The sequence below is a fragment of the Filicampus tigris genome, chromosome 1, assembly GCF_054856515.1.
Source record: "Filicampus tigris isolate MCC_2025a chromosome 1, RoL_Ftig_1.0, whole genome shotgun sequence".
NCBI lineage: Eukaryota > Metazoa > Chordata > Actinopteri > Syngnathiformes > Syngnathidae > Filicampus > Filicampus tigris.
This window is the reverse complement of record NC_141217.1, coordinates 30962841-30985715: the sequence shown is the minus strand read 5'-3', so window position 1 is coordinate 30985715 and position 22875 is coordinate 30962841. Positions and strand designations below refer to the sequence as shown.

The 22875-nt window shown below is 40.8% G+C and overlaps 1 protein-coding gene across 1 annotated transcript; it reads right to left on the bottom strand.

Annotated features, from left to right (window-relative positions):
- Positions 1–788: 788 nt before the first annotated feature.
- On the bottom strand, positions 789–22540 carry sypb (synaptophysin b). The gene is made up of 7 exons (XM_086031811.1): positions 22398–22540; positions 19910–19975; positions 11109–11233; positions 9601–9799; positions 9104–9295; positions 7543–7858; positions 789–3424 (listed from the first exon to the last, which is right to left on the bottom strand). Exons 1-6 carry the CDS (start codon positions 22413–22415, stop codon positions 7574–7576), a joined length of 885 nt encoding a protein of 294 aa, XP_085887937.1. The 5' UTR covers positions 22416–22540; the 3' UTR covers positions 789–3424; positions 7543–7573.
- Positions 22541–22875: the final 335 nt, after the last annotated feature.

Here is a 22875-nt window from a genome sequence, read left to right as displayed (position 1 = left end):
AAAAACATGTTTTAAGGTGCAGTAGCCCTAGGCTGGATTTCGACCTACTTGAGCATTTTAGCACTTTTTTGCCCCCCTCAGGTAAGACTAATGCCCACCCACACTTGGTATCCTGGTAACACCACTGTGAAGAGGGCTCCATATTTGTTGAATTCTGATGTTTTCATTCATATTTTATTCATTTATCTCATTACAATTTATACCATTGCATATTTTTTGCATGCAATTGGTTGATTCATTGTAAATATATTTTTTCAAAGTACCGTTATGTATAATATGAACATATACACAGTATGTAAAATAACCATTTTTAAATGTACATTTAACGTTTGATTTCTTTAATTAAATAATTAATATCTCATTGATGATACATTTATTTATAAATAAAATATACATGGAAATGAAGTATTGAATTATGTTATTAAAATGAACAATTTTACATTTTTGCTATTTTTCTTTAACCTCGTCCAATGACTTGGCCCATCTTTCTGTTTTAAAAATGAAATGGGTCTCCTGCGTGCACGCACACACAAATGCACGCACGCACGCACACACCCACACTCACACACTCACACCCACACACACACACACACACACACATGCACACATGCACATGGGTGGGCCGAAAAGATTGTGTTTACATTGAAACTGTAAACTGTTGCCCTCAAATTTAATAGTATCATTTTTGAAATATGACTTTTAATTGTGGGTATTTTTTTTTTCATTTATAAAACATTCAAACACTTTCAATGACGAAAAAAGCAGATCACTTCAAAAAGAAGTACACATTTAACCTTCAACAGAATAATTTCAAGTTTATTTCACTTTTGTTTCACATGGAGCCCATAGAGTAAGAATACGGCAGAATTCTGGAGAGCCTTGGGTATTTTTCTTCTCTGACTTATCATTATCATAAATACTAATATGTATACATCATACACAATAAACACATCACTATCCAAAGGTGTAGAGAGTATCACAAGACATCATTCACCACTAACAACAGAGTATATTTCATTTGATCATATTTATAAGAGCTACAGAGAGAAGAAAATTGTGTTTGTTGGGGGATAAGAGAAAAGGTGGAAGTAAAGAAGAGAACGAATCCAAGGCTGAGCGTTGGACCAAAACACTGGAGATGGACAAGGATTCATTCAGATGTGGTCTGTGGAAGCAAAACTACAAATGATGACACAGCTGCAACCATTTCAAACACAACTGGCAGGGCTGCTGAATTCTCATTATTGCCTAAATTGTGCTTTGTGTAGGACTGTAGATGGATCTAACATGCCGTCATGTCACTGTGGAGTTTGCCCAAATAAGTTTAGGGACACTAGGATAAGAGGAAGACGATGCATGCAGTAATTTCACTTGCCATTCAAAGGAGAAGCGAGAAAGAAGGATTTCGGATGCAGAATAAATATGTCTGGCATTTTGTCCCGACTACTTTAAAACGTTTTCCAGGGCATGTACTCTACCTTATTTTCAATTACCCACAGTTTAGGAGGGGGTGGACGATAGGGCTGTCTTACAACTTTCTGAACCTCACAAATAGGACAAAATTCACTGACAAAACCTGGCCGATACCACAAATAAACACACGCACTTCTAAAACGGACACTCGCCGCTTGATTAATAATGTTCAAAGCACACAACAGCAGTTTGTGAAAGAGCACAGGAAATAGAAGACGCAATCAAGTAAGTCACTATAATGTCATCTTGACATGTTGAGTTGGAAATATTCGTAAATCCGTTTTACAGGGAAGGAAAAATACACGCAGAGAAATGAATAAAGTGGGAAACAATCTACTTGAAAGCACTGCTATTGCTAAATGTCACCTTCTATACACCTAATTATTTGTTATTAAATCGGGGGCATGTGGTGCGAATAATAAATCTCCTTTTTGAGGGATTTCCTAAGCGTATTCTGCCACACTTTGATAAGTACCATGATTTAACATTTGAAATTTCATATTACAACATCGGAAATTTCACCTTTTAACGTGATAGGTTATGTGTGTCTTCTTATTTTATCTTAAACCTTTTTAAACTCTTGGCCTTTTTTAGAGCATTACAGAGTTATGTAGTTAGTCATTGATATATAAAAACACATAAACCCATATAGGACTCGCCAGTGACCCGAGCCGGAAGAAATTGCTTGGTTTAAGGGTAAAATAATCAAGTTACAACATGATAACTTATCTCGTTAAAATGTGAAACTTATCACATTAAACTGTGAAATTTATCACATTACAACATGAAATATATCATGTTAAAACATGACATTTATCACAGTATAACATGACAATGAACCACTTTAAAATGTGAAATTTAACACGTTAAAACGTGGAAACTTTATCTTGTTGGAATGGGTAACTATCATGCTAAAACATAAACTTTAAAAAGCCACATTAAAGTGACACTGAACTTTTTTTTTCTGGCGTTGCAGCAATACGCTTCCATTGTAATTTCCTATCTTCATCGACTCACATAATTTTGCAGGGGGATTAATCCTGGTGAAAATGTACATTTGGTAATAGAAATGTATAGATGCAAAGCCACACCCGCCGCTCCTATTTCCTTCAAATTGTGCCTGCTGCACCCATCAGCTTTTGCGCCCCACCAAGGTGGCGTGATTAAATGTCGTTTATAGTCCTTTCCATATGTATTCATCTCATCGGCCTTCACCCTGCTCCTCATCCAACAGTTAAAAAAAATTGACAGTGAAAAAATAAAATGAAAAGTTGATGTGGTGAATTAAAAAAAAACATTTATGTCGGTGTGACGGGAGAGGAGTTGAAGGGCAAAGGCCAAACTGTGCGCTCCGAGACAGAACCAAAACCAATCCAATTGAATAACTCTGTGCTCTACATTTGTTGTATAACAACTAATATGGAGTGCACAATTATTCAATGGGGAACATAGAAACATATATACTGTATTAGCATGTTGATATTTACACAGCACAGACAATACATTCTCTCAAGTTAAATATAACTACAATGTCCCCACCCACCCACCAACCCACCCCCATAAATGTAAGTCTTTATCCATGACAAGTGTTCCTTTTCAATGTTCAATGTCAATGAATGTTTTGGTATTTGTATTCAAGTTTTTCTCGTATAACCAAACAGACAACCCTCTGTTGTCTTCTACAGTTACATACATCACGAGAATAAACATCATGTTGCAGCAAAGACTCCAAACAACCAACCACCCAAACCCACCCTGACCCCTCCCTTGACCTACTTTTGCTCTCTTAAGGTGTTCACGACCCACTTTTGGCCATTCCGCCCTCCCACGTATAACCCACCCCACCCCCCCACCCTCCCCACCACTTGCCCAACTCACATGTACACAAACAGACTAACAGACGAGTGCAGAAACGCAGGCGGCGGTTGAACGCCGGAATCACAAGGTCACCCTGGAAAGAGGACGACAGGAAGGAGAGTATTCATTAACCCGCTCTTGAATGATTTATGACGGCTTCACTTATAAACATTTCAAAATGAAAAAAAAAAGGCAACTTTTCTTTGAAAAACACATTTTTCAATGGATTGGCAATGGAACACATGCACATGATTTTGTTACACTGCTAAAAAAAAAAATGCTCCTCCATCTTTGAGTGTTTTTTTTTTCCCATTTCGGGTGCATACCTCATTTCGATTTTATCCTTCTAAACTACCGTATACTTCCTACTCAAGCAAAACAAAACATTTGGATAAATAAAGGTGAAAACATTAAAATAAAAAAAAACGGTGCAAGTATTTTAGTATTCTTTAGTGCACAGTTTCCTAATTTCACTCATCTTATTTCACTGTATTCTACATTAAAACTGCTTGAAGCCTGAGAAGAGCGAAATATGTTAACAAGTATTGCATTTTGTATTCATAGATCGTTTCATAGTAGTCAATTTCTTAGCGCAACTATGCATACGGCGTATATTTTTGATTCCATTAAAATGCACTAAACCTTTTCAGCTAAAAATGTTAAGGCCACAGTATCACCTCCAATTTAAGTTGCGCTATCATTTACAGTATTAACATGTCAAGAAAGCTGTTACAAGCTGCAAAGTGTAATAAAAGTTGATTGCGCTATTATCTTACCGTAATTGTCTTTATTTTTAGTTTGCACATACCTTAAAGAATCCAGGCTGTAAGCTAATGTTGGTTTTATAAAAGCAACTGCTTACTGGTGCATTATGCTGCTATTTACATACAGTATGATCTGATTAGTCAACAAATCATGACTACATTTAGTGACTAGTCGAAAAGCAAAATTGTTTGAGGCAGCCCTAGAGAATTGTTATTGCATAGCCTATACCAGGGGTTGACAACCTTTAATACTCAAAGAGCCATTCCAGTTTCCAGGGAAAAGAAAACACCGGGAGCTGCAAACACCTATTGACATCTGAAATGAAGATATTTGCCGCTCCGTGCATCTATAAAGTGCATAATAGGATGAAACAGACTTACCCGATGACACACGATTGAGGGGGGTCTTTTTGCAACGAAGCATCTCATCGATCCATATTAATTAAACAAACAGGCCAACGTCATCCATCGAATCGTACTATTTTCACTCGTTGTGCTTTATTTGAGTATTTGCTATTTTCACAGCTTTAAATTGGCTAGAATTGCATAAAAATTACAGCCGGACAAAGTAGGGACCAACCATCAGAATGAATTTGATCATATTTGGTCTTCCGAGGTTTTCGGCCGACAGCAACGATATATAGTTTTAATATTTCGAGATCATAGTAATCTTACAATTTAAAACTACAATTAAACAAACACAAATAAAATACTTTGTTCAGATATTGTGCAGTTTTGGTGTTGCTGGCAGCAGGCGTGTCAGAAGGCAGTCGCGCATGCCGGCTGCCTCCTGACACGTGCTGTCAATCGTCTCTGAAGAAGGTGAATGCTGATCATCGAAACTGCACAAGGTCTGAAGAAAGAAGTTAAAAGCTTTGACTTAATAAAAAGACATGATACACCTTTTTGAGACAAATAACATACTGTAACGAATTGGGGTTAACTGTTTTGTGGTGACATTTGTGTTTTGCTAAGTGGTGTTATTTCCGAGGTTCCTGAATGCATCACGCGACTCGCTGGATTGAAGGGGTGCGCGACTGAGAGAGGAGACGCCGATTCAACATGCTGAAACGCCCACCAGACGCTTCCTGACGGGGTCCGATGTTACGACGGTGTTCTCTACATCAATCAGGCAGCGCAATCCGACGTCCTGACGCTTACTGCCGTCCGACATCGGATTAGTGTATCTAGGCCTTACCATTGTAGCCATAAATGTCAATAATTTATATTTTAACGTTGTTCCAACTTACATTACTGTTTTAGCCCAAAACTATACAAGTTGGGTTTTTTTACAGTGCGTGTGCGTGTGTGAGTGTGTGTGAGTGTGTGTGTGTGTGTGTGGGGGGGGGGGGGGGGGGGGGGGGCTGTGCGTGGGGGATTATAACCTCCAACTGAAGAACCTGCCACCCCTTCGCCACCCCAGGTAAAACTGTCTAGAGCTGCCACTGCACCACTGATATGATTTTTTTTTTTGTTTTTTTAACATTTTCACTTGGAGCATTTTCCTTGCCTCTTTATGGATTTCAAGCAGGTAGTTCAGCCACTTCCGATGTCTGGCGGATTTTATGTGCCTAACACAGATTTAAAATAACTGTAAATATTTTTTTTTTTTAAACTACAACAAGAACTTTAACAATCATAGAAAACGGTTAGACAATTTCTGTTGAAATAACGAAATATTCTAACATTAATACAATACACGCATCACAAAACCTATTGTATATATTATTTTAAAGTAACCACACTGTTTGGAAGAATATTGACTTGTAACGTCATATCTATGACTTTAGGAAGAGGCATACATCTTCAAACCTTTGTTTAAATTGCTGCTTGGTGTTTTGGAGGACTTGCAAAGTCGATGTACATCTGCAATGTTTAGTTTGGGCAAGTCCTGTAAACACGGCGTGTTGGTGAACAAAGGTTTTCAAAACTGGAAAACAGATTACTTGATTTTGTATAGCTTCCCAGGCTAAATTTAGCTTTTCCCTGACATACAAAGACGTTAATGTACAAAGATGGATCACTTCAACATGACAACAATGATTACTTTCCTATTTAGTCAGGGATTTGGTGCCATCTTGGCTTACAGAAAGAGCACAAAAAAAACTAAATAGGTGATTTCAGGAATAGAAAGGTTCGGGCTTTTCTTAATTTCCCACAATGCATTGACAGCGGACATATTGGTGAGCAAGCCTGGCTAACAAAACAAAAAATATTTGTCATCATGACTTGTACGTGTGTCATTGTTGAATGTAACAGTTGGAGGAAAGGGCGGAAAAGGTTTATTTTGACTTCCGTAAATCAATAAAAAACAGGGATTTGACGTCTAACCAAAAGAAAAGCAATTGACGAAGAGACTGGCTGTCCACCCCTCCTTTTCACCGCTAACTGTTGCTCTGGTTGCAAGGCACAAACATTGCCGTCGGTTAGCATTCTGGAGAGAGCTTCACATTCTAACGCAGATGTGCTGTTTGTTTCCCACATCTTTGTTAACAGAGGTGGGCATTCGTCTCTGCTCCTAGTCCGTCGATGAGTTCCCGTCTATATTCCAGACCAGCGCGATCGGTCCGACTCAGCCAAACGGCGTCAAGAACAGACTTTACCGGTACCATGTCACACGCAGCCAAACGAAGAAAAAAATAAAAATAAAACAGTGCACTGATGCAGTGACATGTGCCCCATTTTCTTTTTATTTCACAGATCACCACACTGTGTGTGTGTATGTTGTTTTTATTTGATATTTTTTCTGTATTTGGTGCAGGGGCCTTGGGTGGGCCTGGGTGTGAACAGATTGACAGACTGCCCACCCAGTGAGAGTCAAGAAAAAATATATACTTTTACATTTTCAGTAAATTATGAAATTATTTGTGGGGTTTTTTTTTTCAATTGAATATTAAAAATGGCATAATTGTGGTTGTTTAAGGAAGGTCGGACGGAAATATCGCCCAGAATTTATAGACGGATAGACGATGCCCAGCTCTGATAGATATCATACAAGAAGATTAGTATCCAACACTCTGGACTACTCCCCGTGTTTTGTTTGAAGGTTTATAATTTATCGTAACATCGGTACTAATTTTCAATTTGCATGTCTGCTTATTACTGTATGATAGCATTTAGCCAGTGGCCGTTCGTTATTTAATCAATTGTTTTCCATGGCAGTTTTGCTAGTCGTCATTTCTCGAAGATGTTAGTCGGAAACGCTAACGGAAGCCCGTTGAAAATGATAGTTGGACCGGCCTACAGGCGATTACTATTTGGTCCGGCCGGACAAAATGGTTGCCCACCAGTATGGGACCGCATGAGAATGTGGGATATATTACTACTTTTAGCAGAAAGCTCGAACCCCTCTACGGTGAACGTGAATATGTGGTGGTATACTGTCATATCAAATTAGGACAGTCATCGTCATTATTTTGTTATGATGACTTTTGGTGAAAACACTCACCATCCTGCAGCTGTGGCATCAGCACACAGGCTCACATTTGATTGGAGTAGGAGGTGGGCTGCTGTTCGTAGCCCTGGCTGTAGCCCCCGTCCTCGTTGTAGCCCCCCTGCTGGCCGTACTCGGGCTGGTAGCCTCCCTGGGAGCCAGCGTACGGGTCCTGCTGACCGTAGCCACCGCCCTGGGCGAAGGAATCAGGGGCAGGCTGCTTTTCCTGCGACGGCATGTACGTTCCCGCAAAGGCCGCCATCCAGCCAGTCTCCTTAAAGACGAACCACAGGTTGCCTATCCACAGGATCAGGTTGATGAAGCCAAAAGCCTGTAGATCGCACAAGACGAGATATGCTTTCAATAAAGTATTCACATTTTGCACTTAAGTTGAAGTACAGAGACTGGCCTGCATAGCTGTGAAATACACTGTAAAATACTTTTGTAATCATGCTCATTCGTTGTACTTGAACGTATACACAATATCGTCGTAACCAGAGATGGGCATTCTGTCTGACAGAGGGACCGATCCGTCTGTCCGTCACTGACAGACGCTGGTTTTGCTGATGTTAGATACAAACAAAGACGGACTAAGTACATGACGGAAGTGAATTTTCGTCTATTAGTGTAATCATTACTAACCTGGTCAAGTCCCAACGGACCTCACAGTCCATCATTGACGGATGCCCGTTTTGCTGACAAGAGACGGAAACGCATCCCGCCTGTCTCGTGTGTGTTTTTATGACGGCATGCTTCCATGAGCAGACTGCATTGACTGTACGTATATGCAGGCAGCGGTATTCACCAAAGAGAGAATCATGAAGTAGTCAGGCTGAGAGTGACAACTTTAATGAGCTAAGAGGTAATAAAGTAGCTTTGAATACAGAGACAGTTTAACAGAGAATGTCAGTTAAGTTTGACATTTGTGTTTTTATTTTTGGGAAGAGTGGGGTTAGGAGGTTGTGAAACGGTATTTTGCAGGCCCACACTTCAGAAGGTGGCTGTAATGCATCAAAAGTTGTTTGCCAGCCGCTAAAAGACAGAAGAAGAAGAAGAAGAAGCAGAAGAAATGAATGAGAAGAAGAAGAAGAAGAAGAGGAAGAAAAAAAGAAAAAGAATTCAAAGAAAATTAATTTATTGTCATGGAAACTTTATTCCGGTATTCACGGGTTGACGACTGACGGACCTTTGACGTTTGCTGACGGAAGCGCGGTTAAAATAACATTACGGACTGACCGACAGAAAATTACAGTTTGGTTGGGTTTGAAAAAATGACAGAGTGACAGATGACGGACTGGTCCCCAGGCCACTTACGGATGACGAATGACAGACCGGCAAACTTTAGTAAAATGCCCACCTCTGGTCGTAATCCGTAATACTTGAATAGCTGAACGCCTAAATTTGTGCACATTGCATACACTGCAACCTGTAATGCATTGTCTTCTTTAATTTGCTTTTGCCTTCTTTTTATTATATTTAAAACCAATGCCCCAAGTCATAAACACAGTGATTTAAGTCACGGTGACTCGAGTCCAAGTGGCAATGAGTCGATTGTCGGTCCGCGCATGCGACTTACCACAGAGGTGTTGAGTCCAGAGACTTTGGGGTCGTAGACCTCGCGGCAGCTATTCTCTCGTTCGTCGCAGGCTGTGATGAGAGTGATGACCCTTTCAGGGTCGGTGGCCGTCTTCACATCCGACAGACCTTTGGCCCACGCGCAAGACGACACCAGCCACATGAAGGCGAACACTGCTGTCACTACAAAGTCCTGCGGGGCAACAAGCGTCACGTTTGAGACCGACAACTTTAGAAGCCTTACATACGGTTCATTTTCCATGCGCACGGGATGTTCCAAATCAATTTTGACCCAGGCCAACAAAATCATCAGAAGAATTGCCTGTATCAAAATGATGAACTACAAATCTTCACAAAATGTAGTAATAGCCTGTCTGACATTAATAAATGGATGATAAATCCTTAATGTTTCAGAGAAAAGAGTTTTTTTTTTTTTAAATTTGGCCAAGGAACGCTCTCCCCTGCTGAGATGTGCGTAATGCGCATGCCCCGACTCACAATCTGGGGGCCCTTGTTGTTTTCACGGTACTTTTCTAGGACAAAACAGTAGACTGAGAGGGCTGCCATGGAGTAGAGGAAAGAGAAGACACCGATGGTGACAAAGAACTCGGCTGAGGAAGAGTAGTCGCCGACCAGGAATAGACGCTCAGGGTTCCCCCCCTTACAAGTGGGGGCATCAAAGTAAACCTGATGGAGCCTGACAAAAAACAAGAACAACAAATTGGACAAGTTTAAAATAAATAATGAAATCTCCCCTATTTATTGTTGTTAGTCAACAAATCATTCATCAAACTGTAGTTCAAATATTGCGGCTTGCAAATATGAGCTTCACCTAAGTGACGACTAGGCTGGGATTTGCAATTGAAACATTGAGAAACCAATTGCGGTTGTCTTAAAAAGGTGAGTTTTATTTTTTTTAAAGGAGTTTGTGCACTCCAGATTTTCCTTTTTTTTTTACAAGCTCCTTGCCAAGAATTGAAGACATAGATCATACTGTAGATATTGTGATTTTTGTAACTGTGGCCTTGGCATCATTGCAGAGGAAACATACAGTTTCCTCAACCACTTAATTATTAACCCACAGTTACAGTATACTCTGCTTTTATTCTATTAAAGTAGCAATGTGACAAGGTTTCCCAAAAATAAAAGTCTTTGAAAATGGGTGGAATGGCCACTTTAACCTGAGTACCAAGAATTTCGCATCACATGACGGGTTCGTGTGAGATTTTTTTTTTGTGTGTGTCTGAAAAATGTGCCTTTTTGATGCAAATTTTTGGGTGACATCAACTAGGGAAAATCTGGTCAAAAACAACAAATGAAGAATAAACGGTACAACTTAATTATTTGTCAATACAGTATACCGCCTTCACTTTTTGGTTTCGTCTACTACTGAGGGAACAGGGGCGGCTGCACGATTTGTTCTCTCCTGGGGGTGAAGGGGAGCATGACCGATATATGGGGGCTGAGATATAATTCATAATATCAAATACAATTCTGGAGGGTCTTAATTTGGGCCTCCATTCATTACGGGTTATGGCCCCACCTAGCCCTGGTGTAGTGCCATCCCTGTCAGCTAAGCCTTCTCCGATTGTCTGAAGTTTCAGTGAAAAGTATCCAGCAATAAAAGCTCGTACGAGCCGAAATTCCGAGTGGTTCCCCAATGCGTCAAAATGACTGTGATGTTTGCTCTAATTGCCCGACTTATTCATCATTATTTATTAAAAAACAAACAAACAGTGTATTGGAGTATTCCAAAGATATTTGATGTGCTCATTTTGAGTTTTTAATGTTGGAGCCACTAGTGGTACATGTACCACATGTTGAGAATCTCTGCTTTAGTTAAATAGGGCAACGATTGGCCATGCCATTCCCATACTTCCCGATTCGGTTCTATGATTTAAGTATTTTTTATAACCTAATAATGGGTGTTATCGTTAGCAGAAACTCATGTGGATGAGCTACAGAATTGGGAAACATGATGAATAACAAGAACAGCAAGGGCATACCTGAATGGATATTCAAATTCTACTTCGATGCCAAGATCACTCTCCGACCGGTTTTTACACTCCACACTCATCTTGAACATGCCGGAATAACTGCCGCATGTCGAGAAGGCGAAGATTGCAAAGATCTGTGAGGGGAAAGACAGGGTGGACATTTGACAGCGGCTCAGTACGTCCATACAGGCATGCGTGTGAACAAACTTGGCACAAAACAGGCCGGCGCAGGCAACAGGCAAAATCTGTGAAAAAATGCAAATAACTTCAGCGTGATCAACACTTCATGCGAAGGTTGTCATGGTTACAGTTTCATTTGCAAATGCTTCGATTACTATTTTTCCTTTGGTTGTATAGTGCAGTTTTTTTTTAAACTTTTTTGAGTCAAAATCCCGCGGCACACCACCAGCTGAAATAGTGAAATAAAAAAACCTATTTGAACAATATAAGTGTTATATTGATTATATAAGCATTTTTTTAACATCGAAGAATGACTTTATATTATAACGTCTTGACAAGGAATTAAATGAATACAAAGAAAATAGTATTTTATAATGTTTCATATTAGTGTGAAACATGGGTCTGTACGGATAAACATGCGTCACTAATTCGCTTGTCTCTAAACAAAGACAATTAGCTACCTGCTGCTGCTGCTGCTGCTACCTGCTGGTATGGAAGAGTACTGCAATGTAGTAATGACATGATTACGCTGCCAGGCGCTAGACCGCACAGGCACACAAATTACATAATTTCCCACAGCACACCTGACAATATCTCGCGGCACACCAGTGTGCAGCACACAGTTTGAAAAACACTGGTATAGTGTACAGAGTGGACTAAAATGAGTCCAAAATCAGGTCTAAATGGTAGCGCGGGTTATGTAATATGATTTTAGTGTATTTGATGGAGGCGCAGGCAGACAGATTCGGTGGATTTGTGTGATGGATTTTTTTTTATATTATATATATATATATATATATATATATATATATATATATATATATATATATATATATATATATATATATATATGATGCACATTTTTTTTTAAAATTATATTTCTATATATATATTTTTGTTTTGCGGGGGGAGATCCACCCCCCGTTTTTCATGGAGAACCCTTACTGACAATATATGCCTGCGTATTGAAGAACATCTGGGTCTACTGTATTGCACATGTAGACGGTCACAAGTTATTCCTTTGCCGCGGTAATGTTAGTTTTCTTCACAGAGGATAAAGAATATATGCCTATGAGTATTGTTGCAGTATATTGCCTGTCAACATGTGTTAATGCCCCTTTGTCCTCAAATATCCATTGCATAAAGGACTATAACGCGACACCCTTAATTCGAGTTTCATTTGCCTATAGAGATTAGCATTGTTTAGCAGCATTATTATTAATGCTATTATTAAAATTATGAATACAAATATTATTATTATTATCATTATTATTATCATTATTATTATTATTACGTAATTGTCTTTTTTTTATGTTTAGCTTGATTCTAAAATTCAATTGCGAGGGGCAATAAACAGCATGAAGCCTTTTTTGGACAAACTGCTGCTCCTTGTGAAGAGAGTCGAGTTTGCTGACAACAATACAGCGGTTATAGCTCAGAGCAAAAATTCGTCCAACCAACGGCTCATATGTTGAAAAAGTCTAAAGTCGTATTGCTCGTATCTCAAGGCACCACTGTAGTTTGTTTGTATTTGTTTCTATGATGCTTCATCAAAATATTGCTCGGGGCTGCTAATCCATTCTACTTTGCTGTAGGTGCACTGAGCTGAGTGTTGTTGTGAGTCACAAACCAATATGAATGCAAAGATGAACCCTCACGAGTTACGCAGACGCACAACAGATTAGATGCGGCTGACTATTTTTACCAGCGCAGCCTCGCTATGCTGCAAGCCAGAGCCGATTGGACGGGAAATCCAGCTATTAATCTGAGTGAGGTGCTCTACCATCTGTCACCAAATACTCCACTGCAAAGCCAGCCACAACACACACACACACACGTGACCACACACACACTAAACAATTTGCAGCACACCACTGCCTCATTGTGAGTCACAGTGAGTGTCACACCACTTCTCTTCTTATGGTTGCAAAAAAAAAAGCCACTGAAAAGGGTTTTGCACTCAAACTCTTCAAACTGAACATAATACTATATCTTTGCCTTTAAGTCCGCTAGCTTAATGCTAACACACAATGCAAAATGCCATAGACCAACTTAGAAGTAGCATCAGTAGTGCAGAGTTCTAAATATTTAAGCAACACATATTTGAACACAAATGGTGGAGAAACATATAGACTGATAATATAACAGCACTAAAACACATACCCTATATTCTTTATCCTCTGCAAAGAACGGCTAATATCATCCCATTTTACTGAGTAGTTTCGACCCATTTAATATACAGTATAAAGTATGTCTCTATTAGACCGCCCCAAGGTGGAGCACACAATGGAGCAGCACAATGTCCATTGAATTAAAGCAAAACATGTGGCAAAACAAATGTTGCATTTTCGAGTTTTAACAAATATTCTATTTAATTATAACATTACTGCATGTTTTCATGAAATACAATATTTTAAAGTGCGACATGAAAAAAAAGGAAAAAGACAGCCAAGATTCCAAGAATGTCAAAGCCCACCATGAGCATTTGGTGTGCCAGCTGTACTTTGAAAGCGGAGGAGAAAACCCTCACTCATAGTGAGGGCCGGGATTTGCTGGTTAAGAGATTATCACGGCAGCAGGTAATACTTTAAATCAAGCGTGCCAGAGTAATAGAAGGGTATGCACGAGCAGATTGGATCATGGCGCTTTGGCCTCCTGCGGCATTGTTGCAACATGACAATACAAAGTCAAATCTGAATGTAAACGGGAGCCTTCCAATAGCTGAACTTTTATGGTGATGCTTGAATGGAAGGAGGAGTGATGAATTGGAGAAGGGCGAGCCGCCCGCCGGGATCGAGAGAGGCGACGGTGTTCGGTGCCATGGCAACGCTATTGGCAGCGCCACACAGCAAGAGGCTGGTTTCTATCCGTGCTGGCATGCTGGATGAATGTCAGCTCGACTGTGGTGAGAAGACACACAGTCCCCTCGAAAAACTCTCTCTCACACACACACACACACACACACACACACACACAAACCATCTGCCTGCTACTGTTTCTCTCACACTTCATCGGCCAATTCCAAGTCAATGGCACACACAAGAAAATCAATGTTACGAGTTGGGTGTAAACTAGACAATGTGAAGCTGCTGGTGACATTTGAGAGGGCAAACATCAGAATGGATCAGATCAAGCTTGGGACCAATGCGACCTTGAGATGAAATATTCTTCTATTTCCTATCAGGCTTGTCCGCATTTGGGTGAGAGGAAGGTACGGACTGGACAAGTGGGGAGCTAATGGCAGGGCACATATAGAGAACAAATATTCACGTTATGGAAAAATACAGCGGCACCCTGAGACATATTTGACGTGACTCAGATATGAGCCTTTGCGTGGCGGATATTTTGTCACGATACAAACAAAACATTTGAGATACAAGTGCACTTCATACCCCCACCACTAGATGGCAACGGAAAACGTTACAACAGGGGTCAACAACATGGTGCTGACAGGTATTGGACATTGCGATTTTCTAGGAATGTGACTTTGTTTTGATTCTTAATTTAGAACTGCAAAAAAAGCGCAGCGCACAAAACAGACACCATGACTGACCAAAGCATAAAATTGAAGAAACCAACAGCAACCAGATCCACTGGTGATAGATTTTAAAGCTCAACATCAAACGACAGGCGGGCAAACAGGCACAAGTTGTTCCCAAAGTGTGCATGGTTGAACTTCACTTGAGCTTTATTTGGGAACTGGATGCGTTGTTACATCCGTCAAATGGCTTCTTTGTCAGCATGATTCCTCCCAGATAGGAAGAGGGCGGGTAGGTGGGCAACGCTCTGTGAGTCACACACGCAGGAAACGGTTGCGCAAAGTTGCCTTCAGACGCATTTGCGCCGCACATAGGGACAATTTGCAATGTGTTTATCTTTCATGCATGAATTAGGACAAACTGCCTCAGGATTTTGCCTTTCTTTAATCCTCACATACACTGCCACCTTCTGGTCAGGATAGAAACCAAGCCCTGCTGTGAATAGACAAAATCTGCCAGTAAATGCCAACTAAAATTGTTCATAATAGCCATATTAAAAGAAACAAAAAAAGAAAAAACATGCATGGTAAGTTGATTGGACTCTCTAAATTGCCCCTAGGTGTGATTGTGAGTGCGGATGTTTGTCTCTGCGTGCCCTACGATTGGCTGGCAACCAATTCAGGGTGTACTGCCAACTGCCCGAAGACAGCTAGGATAGGCTCTAGCACGCCCCGCGACCCTTGTGAGGATAAGCAGTTCGGATAATGGATGCATAAAAATAGTATGGAAAATAATAATAAAGAGGAAGAAGGAGAAGAAGAAGCAGAAGAAGAAATGGATCCCCATGTTTCACTTCCTTGTTTTCCACCAATCACCCATCACACAACAATTCACCACTCAAGCTTCCATAAATGTTCACAATTGTGTAACATGAACACGTTTCTTCATCAGTTATGAGCATTTGGATGAAATTATAGGAATATGGCGGTACCTTACGAATTTGATTCTGTGACAAACCTCGCAACTTACATTTGTTGTACATCAAATCATTTTTTCCCCCATTGAAAATTATTTTTAATGTCAAAAATTCTTTCGAGCCCCCCTCAAAACCACCACCATCAGGAAACACAGCATCCTGAAACATATCAAAGAACGTACAGAAATAAACCTTTTTTGTTACGTGTAATTTGTGTAGTTAGAAAGCCGCAAGAGGTTGCGTGGTTTGGTTTAATTCATTGTTTTGATGGAATTTGCAGAAAATCATGAGAACGACACATCTTCACTCTCACGTGGATAATTACCAGCACGATTGTTTCTCTTGTCATCTGAAGCGTAAAGGAACGTCTACGTGGGACCCCGAAGGCTCGTCAGCGCGGAGCCAACCAACACATAGCGCATGTTTGCCACAGGGGAATGCCACCTCGGACGAGATGCTGCGCAAGCACAGCTGTGTTTATTAATTGCCGCTCACCACCAACCCACCCTGCTGCCTTTCAACAACAAAAATGGCTTCATCCAACGCCGCAGTTTGCTGGGTCCATCGTGCGGCAAGGGGGTTGCCAACAGAAAATGAAATGAAGCACGCTACAACGCAGAGGTCACGTCCTCTAGTAAATGACTCAGGCAAGGACCGCCCGCATCAACTCCCCCGCCCCCACCCGCACTTGGTGTCCTTTGCACAGGCCTACTGCCATTACAGGGATTGTGATGCCAAGGAATACTTGTGAAAAAAGGATGTGCTATAGACGTCATCATGTTTGAAAACAATATGCTGTACGCCAGGGTACATCCTAGTGGCAGAATGCGATTGACTACTGCTGATCTGAAAATGATGACAAAAACGTGTTGTGTTTGGGCTTGCGCCCAGAAACGGTTCATCAATAGACCAATACAGTCATTACTTCATACTTCGATACTACATTTCTTCATACCGGTACTTTATATGTAGATGTATGTTGGTGTGTACATACATGTGTATATACACGTGGTTACTGCGTATATTTACATAGGTGTGATTCTGAATGTTTGCTGTTAATGTTATACATTAATGGCTACATTATGCCGCCGTCTCTGTGTGACCTATATCTTTGCTGCTGAATGCTGAAAATTCCCCACTGTGGGATCAATAAAGGCCTTCTTATCTTCTTATCTTACAACTGAGTTACATTGAAAGGGACTAAGATTAAAGAATGAAAATGAAATTAAAAAAAAGATTTCAAAATACAGTATATGTAGATCTGTTTTTAGATGAGCAGGGTGAATAGTATACAGTTATTCAGAGGTGGGCATTCCAACAGTACTGATTAATTGGGTAAGGCAGCGCAAAAATGTTTTTTTTCAAGAATATGTTCTATGCAAGCCCACTAGTTAAAACAGGGCATTCTGATAAACATCGCGTTTGTGGAATAAGTGTTAATCCACTCGTTTTTAGTTATCTCTGGGGGCAGCCATTTTGTCTTCTGTCGACTGAAAATGACATCACAACTGCTCACAATGACCAATCACGGCTCAGATTCAGAGAAAAGATCAGCCGTGATTGGTCGTTGTGAGCGGTTCTGATGTCATTTTCAATCGACAGAAGACAAAATGGCCGCCCACAGAGATGGCTAAAAAACAAGTGCATTTTGCTGCTTAACTTATATTCCACAAACGCAAAATTAATCAGAATGCCGTGTTTCAACTAGTGGGCCCGCTGGGAACATATTCTTGAAAAAAATATGTTTGGGTTGACTTCCGCCTTAAGGTCCGTTATTCCCGATGACTGTTTTGCGGACGAATAACGAGAAACTTAAAAAATATGACGAGCTGCGCATTGATGGAAGTGGGTTTTCGTCCGTCAGTGTAATCGTCACTAACTGGTTTAACTCCCGACGGGTCTCTCAGTCTGTCAAAATTCAGATTTAATTATTATTATTGGATGCACTGTTTTCATGTACACTATAAATATTGATCCGATTAGGACTTGCATGTTCATGCAGCACGCTTTCGAGTGGAACTAATTATTTTGACACGTGCAGATTGACGAAATACACCGGAAGTAGTAGAGAAAAAGAAGAAGCCGTAGCGACTTCCGTGTCAACAAAACATCGCTCCGTCCATTTATACTTCGACTGACAGAAACATGCCCTGCCTGTCTCTTGTGTTTGTTCACGCTAGTGTATACGTGGATGCGTCAGTGGACTGCATTAACCGTACATGGCAACGCTTTGCGCTTACAGTATAGTAGGTGGCGGTATACATCAAAGAGCTGTAAACCAGCGATAAACTAGGCTGCTGATTTGAGCGCACAGAGCATTGCTGATAGACTCTCTTTCAACGTGTGAGATGCGCAGTCGGTCCTCGTGCAATACATACATATTTAGGGCACGGAATGCCACAACTCTCAAGAATAATGTTTAAACGGCATAACCGTTAAAGCGGACTTCTTTTCTTGTCCGCCTTTGACAGGAACTTGCCCCATTCAATATGGCCACCACATCTATGATTTTATTTCTAAAAAAAAAGAAAAATCAAACTTAATAAAGCAGAACGGATGTGTAAGGAGGATACTGTAAATCGAGTTGATGTTGTGAAAAGAAAATTAAAAAATGTACTACAGCCTCATCTAAAGAGGACAGAATGTGAAGCAAACCATCATCAGGTTTGCCGAAGATATTTTGTGTTAAATGCCTGTGCCATTAATTCGAGCAACAGATAGGTCAATTAATCAGCCAATTCTTCAAAGATCATGTAAACTATGTCTGAATTTCTCACACATCTATTTTTGATTTTTTTTCTCAAGTACTCTGCGTTGGTCAAAAATACAGGGAACGGTTTGTTTACTAGAAAGGCAATCGTAATCGTTTGAGCTTCAGCCACCCGAAAGAAAATGTCTAGTGAGTGTACATTTCTGAAAAATTGAATAATAACCAAAAGATGGAGTGTAGTTTCAACCATTTCTAAGAACATAAAACAATCTGTTACAGTAATCTCTCGCTTTTAGTGGTACATAGGGACAAAGCCCTGCCGTTTATAGCGAAAGCCAAAGAATAAACGCAAATCGTGGAAAACCATGAGTAATGTCACTACAAATGTGTATAATTGCCTATACGGTAGACTCACGCATATTTGCGCATATTTTTCAAATTATTTTTGTTTCATGGCAATTACAATTATAAATAAATTATTTGCAGATTTTGTCTATTTGTGATCAGGCCTGGTCCCTATCCAGTGCAAATAGTGGGCTCCACTGTATTAATACTTCAAAACTTTAAGATCCCAAATCGTTTTAATAACATTTAATCCATCCATCCATTATCTGAGCTGCTATATCCTCACGAGGGTCGTGGCCGTGCTGGGGCCTATCCCGTTTGACTTCGGCAGACCCTGAACTGGTTGTCAGCCAATCGCAGGGTACACATGAACGAACAACCATTCGCGCTCACAATCACACTTGGGGACAATTTAGAGTGTTCCATTCACCTATCATGCATGTGTTTGGAATGTGGGAGGAAACTGGAGTGTAACATTTAATATCATTTCTAATTCATAACACAATTAAAAATAAATATCTTTCAGATTATTCGAAAGCTGCACTTAAATGTAAATGTACAGTATACACTTAAATGTACAAATGGATACTCTCCATAACAACCCAGGCCAAACTTGGCTCCTACCTGACATACTAAGCTTGTCTTTCGGTTGGGATGCACCACTTCAACACACTTCCTTGACAGCAATTACTATAGCTACTATTTTGGTATTCAAATATGTCTTTGGCGGCATCTTGTGTCATCTGAGGGTGTTTCAGAAATACCGCCAAAAATGTGAATAGGTGAGTTTTTCAGTGAAAAGACTGCAATAGGTTCCACGGAGGAAAAAAAAGCAGACATTCGCGATTTGTAGATTCACAATTTGGGGGAAGCTATCCTCTGCTATTTACCGAAAAACTCACCTATTTGCTGTATTTGTGGTGGCAGAAATTTTGGGGTAACACTGCAGGTGATTCATTGTTCTTTTTTCGCTGAATTATTTCGAATGGGATATTTACTGTATATTATCAATCAAGTGGGATGGGATAATATCTTTTTAAAAGTACTGAACTCCTGTTTCCACGTCAGAATAAATCATTGACATGTATGCAACACAAGAAGAGAGAGAGAGGCGACTTACCCATTGGAGGACTTTTATAAATCCCAACGGTTGCTTGATTATTGTGAACTGTCCTTGCGCCACCAACTAGGAAACACAAACACAAAAGTCAAAACTCAATGGCGACGACTCGGCACTTTTGCTCTCCAACTTAATGACTTTCAGAGAATCTGGCCAATTTGATACCAGAGAGTATTACAAGGTGGCGGCACAGCAGGCAACGGTGGTACAGTGGTGCCTTGAGATACAAGTTAGAAGTTTTTTGAGTTACGGGCCATTGTTTGGCCAAATTTGAATTTTTTTTTAATTCAACCTGAGCGGGGGTGGCCATCAGGAATTAAATACACTGGCCATTTGGGCAAATATGTACATTTTCCCAAATGGCCGGTGTATTTCCAGCAGCCTGCAGGCCCCGCTCCTGTCAGTACATGACGGCCACACCCCATCGTCGACAACGTTTCAGCGCATGATGGCCAGTCGATAACTTTTCAGCGCATTACTTCGCCTGCCCCCCGTTGCCAATTATTTTTGGCCGCAACACGACTGGTCGACAAATATTCCTGGGCCGAATTTCGGTCCCAGCACGTCCCTGGCTAACTCAACTAACTTCACAATAATCAGCACTTTGGCAGAGTGAACAATTCTTCAGAAAAGAGTTTTATGCCACTCCTATCTCATGTTTACTGTAAAACTAAACATAAAACAAAGAGAATCACACTTTGTGTATTTAAAACAACCATACAGCCTTGCCTTAACAATACCCCCAAAAATGTAATGCTAACACATAATGGAAAATGCTATGGATAGGTTAACTAGTAATTACCATTGATAGTTGTCGTGTTAACACCCTTAGAGCAACAGATGCTTGAACACAAATGTAGAGAAACACATATGGACAAACTATATCACAATACTCAGGGGCACGTATTCTTTATCCTCTACAAAAATGAATACATTTATTGCAGCTACTGAGTCAATGAGAGTAGTTGTGACTCTTATTTGACTGTATCATACTGCCCCCAGGTGGCCAAGGCAGGCACATCTGAGGGTGCAGCACAATGAATTGAAACACCAAATCATGATAAACAAAGGATTTATTTCTTTACCTTCTATTCAGTTACATTATTAGACATGTTTTTTAATGTAAAGTAAAATATTAAAAAGATGGTAAATAGGCTGTCACTTGTATTGCGCTTTTCCTTCAATACTGAAAGCACTTCACATTGTTATCTCATTTACCTATTGATGACGCAGCGTCACGAGTATCTTGCGCGAGAATACTTCGATATGGTCGCAGTGGCCGGGGTAGATCTAGTTTCCTTATTGAAAAACATGTTTTTGAGTTTTTTGTGAAGGCATTTTCATCCATTGCAATGGAGGAGGGTGATTTGAGGTACAAGCGTTTTGAGTTATGGAGAGAATTAAACTCATATCTCAAGACGTCACAGTATTTGGAGAGCTAAGATTTAGGGGCCCTCCCCAAGCACCTTCACGCAACACACACACACGCACGCACGCACGCGCACGAGCACACGCACACTAATATTTTGTTTAGTGCCCCATGAGGCGTGGGTGGATGTGTGCGCGTACGCTGTCAGCATTCCAATTAGACAAAGCTGATTAACCGTCGCAGCAGCCATTTGTATAGCCTGGGTTTACAGAAGCAGGCAAAACCTACACTGGTCAAATATGTGTCCTTTTGAGTCATGATAGGATGCGGAGGGGGGGCGTTCGTTTGTTGCATTCGTGCGCAGGTGATTGCGACACCGCATAGTAGGCGCTGCAGCGGCAAAAAGTAAATGGCCGCACAAACGTAGACAAGAAGATGGCGTGCAAGAAACAGAGAAAGGCAATCACGACGGATGCAAATCAGGCCATCTCTCGGGAAAAATCCTCAAAACGCGCCTCCAAATAATAATAAAATAAAAAGAAGTGATAGAAGTGAGGGTTTCTCTTTTGGGGGCCCACAATACTGCGGCTATATGCAGCAGTGGGGGGGGGGGGGCGGGGGGGGGCTCCCCCTTCCGAAAATCAAACCTGCTTGTTGTCCTAGCAACAGTGGGGCTAATTGAGACGTGCGGTGGGGGAAATCAATCTTGGGGGGTGGCAGAGAATGTCCACTCATCACAAATGCACGTTCATCTGTGGAGATCCTTCCCTTTTTTTTTTTTTTTTTTTTTTTTTTGCATTAGCCGACAGGCCTGCTCGTCCGTCGTGTCCTAAAACGTACTGCAGCAGCAGCATTCCAGAAAAAAATCAGCTGCATTAGCATCGCATGTTGAAGTGTGTACAACACACAAATCAAATATCGTGAAATGTATTATTTTTTTAATAGACCGATGCAGCAACAAGCATTTTCGATAGCCGATGGAGCAGAACGCAACATTAACATGTCCAATTGATAAAAAAAAAAAAAAATTAGCCACAAAGGAAGCGTCAAGTAAATGCACGCACTTGTAATCCAACAATCCAAAAGAGCAAATGGATGAATTCGTGGCGAAAGTCTTACCTGGTTGACGACATCCATGTTGGCCGTTTACTTGTCGATAAGAGGATGAGAGAGAGGGGCGGAGGGGGTTGAGGCGTCTCATCCGGAACAGCCCAGGGGAGGAAGACGCCCACGAGGAAGAGCCGGCCGCTGCGTCACCAGCTGGGGCGAGGACGTCGTGACGTCAGTTGTACTCGCCCAATAGCGGCACATCTTTTATTCTGAGATGGCCTCTGGCCGCCATTGGAGTGAGAAGAAAACAGGAGCGCGCCGACACTCTTCACGCTTTATTTGGTGCAAGTCTGCTTTCACGATGGGGGAATTCAAAGAAGAAAGATGTGGAAAACATCAGTTCAGAACTAGGTTTGACACAGTTTTTTTTGTTTGTTTTTTTTGACAAGAGAAAGCCAGATGTTGTCTCTCCTTTCATAGTGGGATTAAATAGTTTCAAAACCACCTGATCACACAAAAAACAGTCTTGCTATGCACGCAATCATGT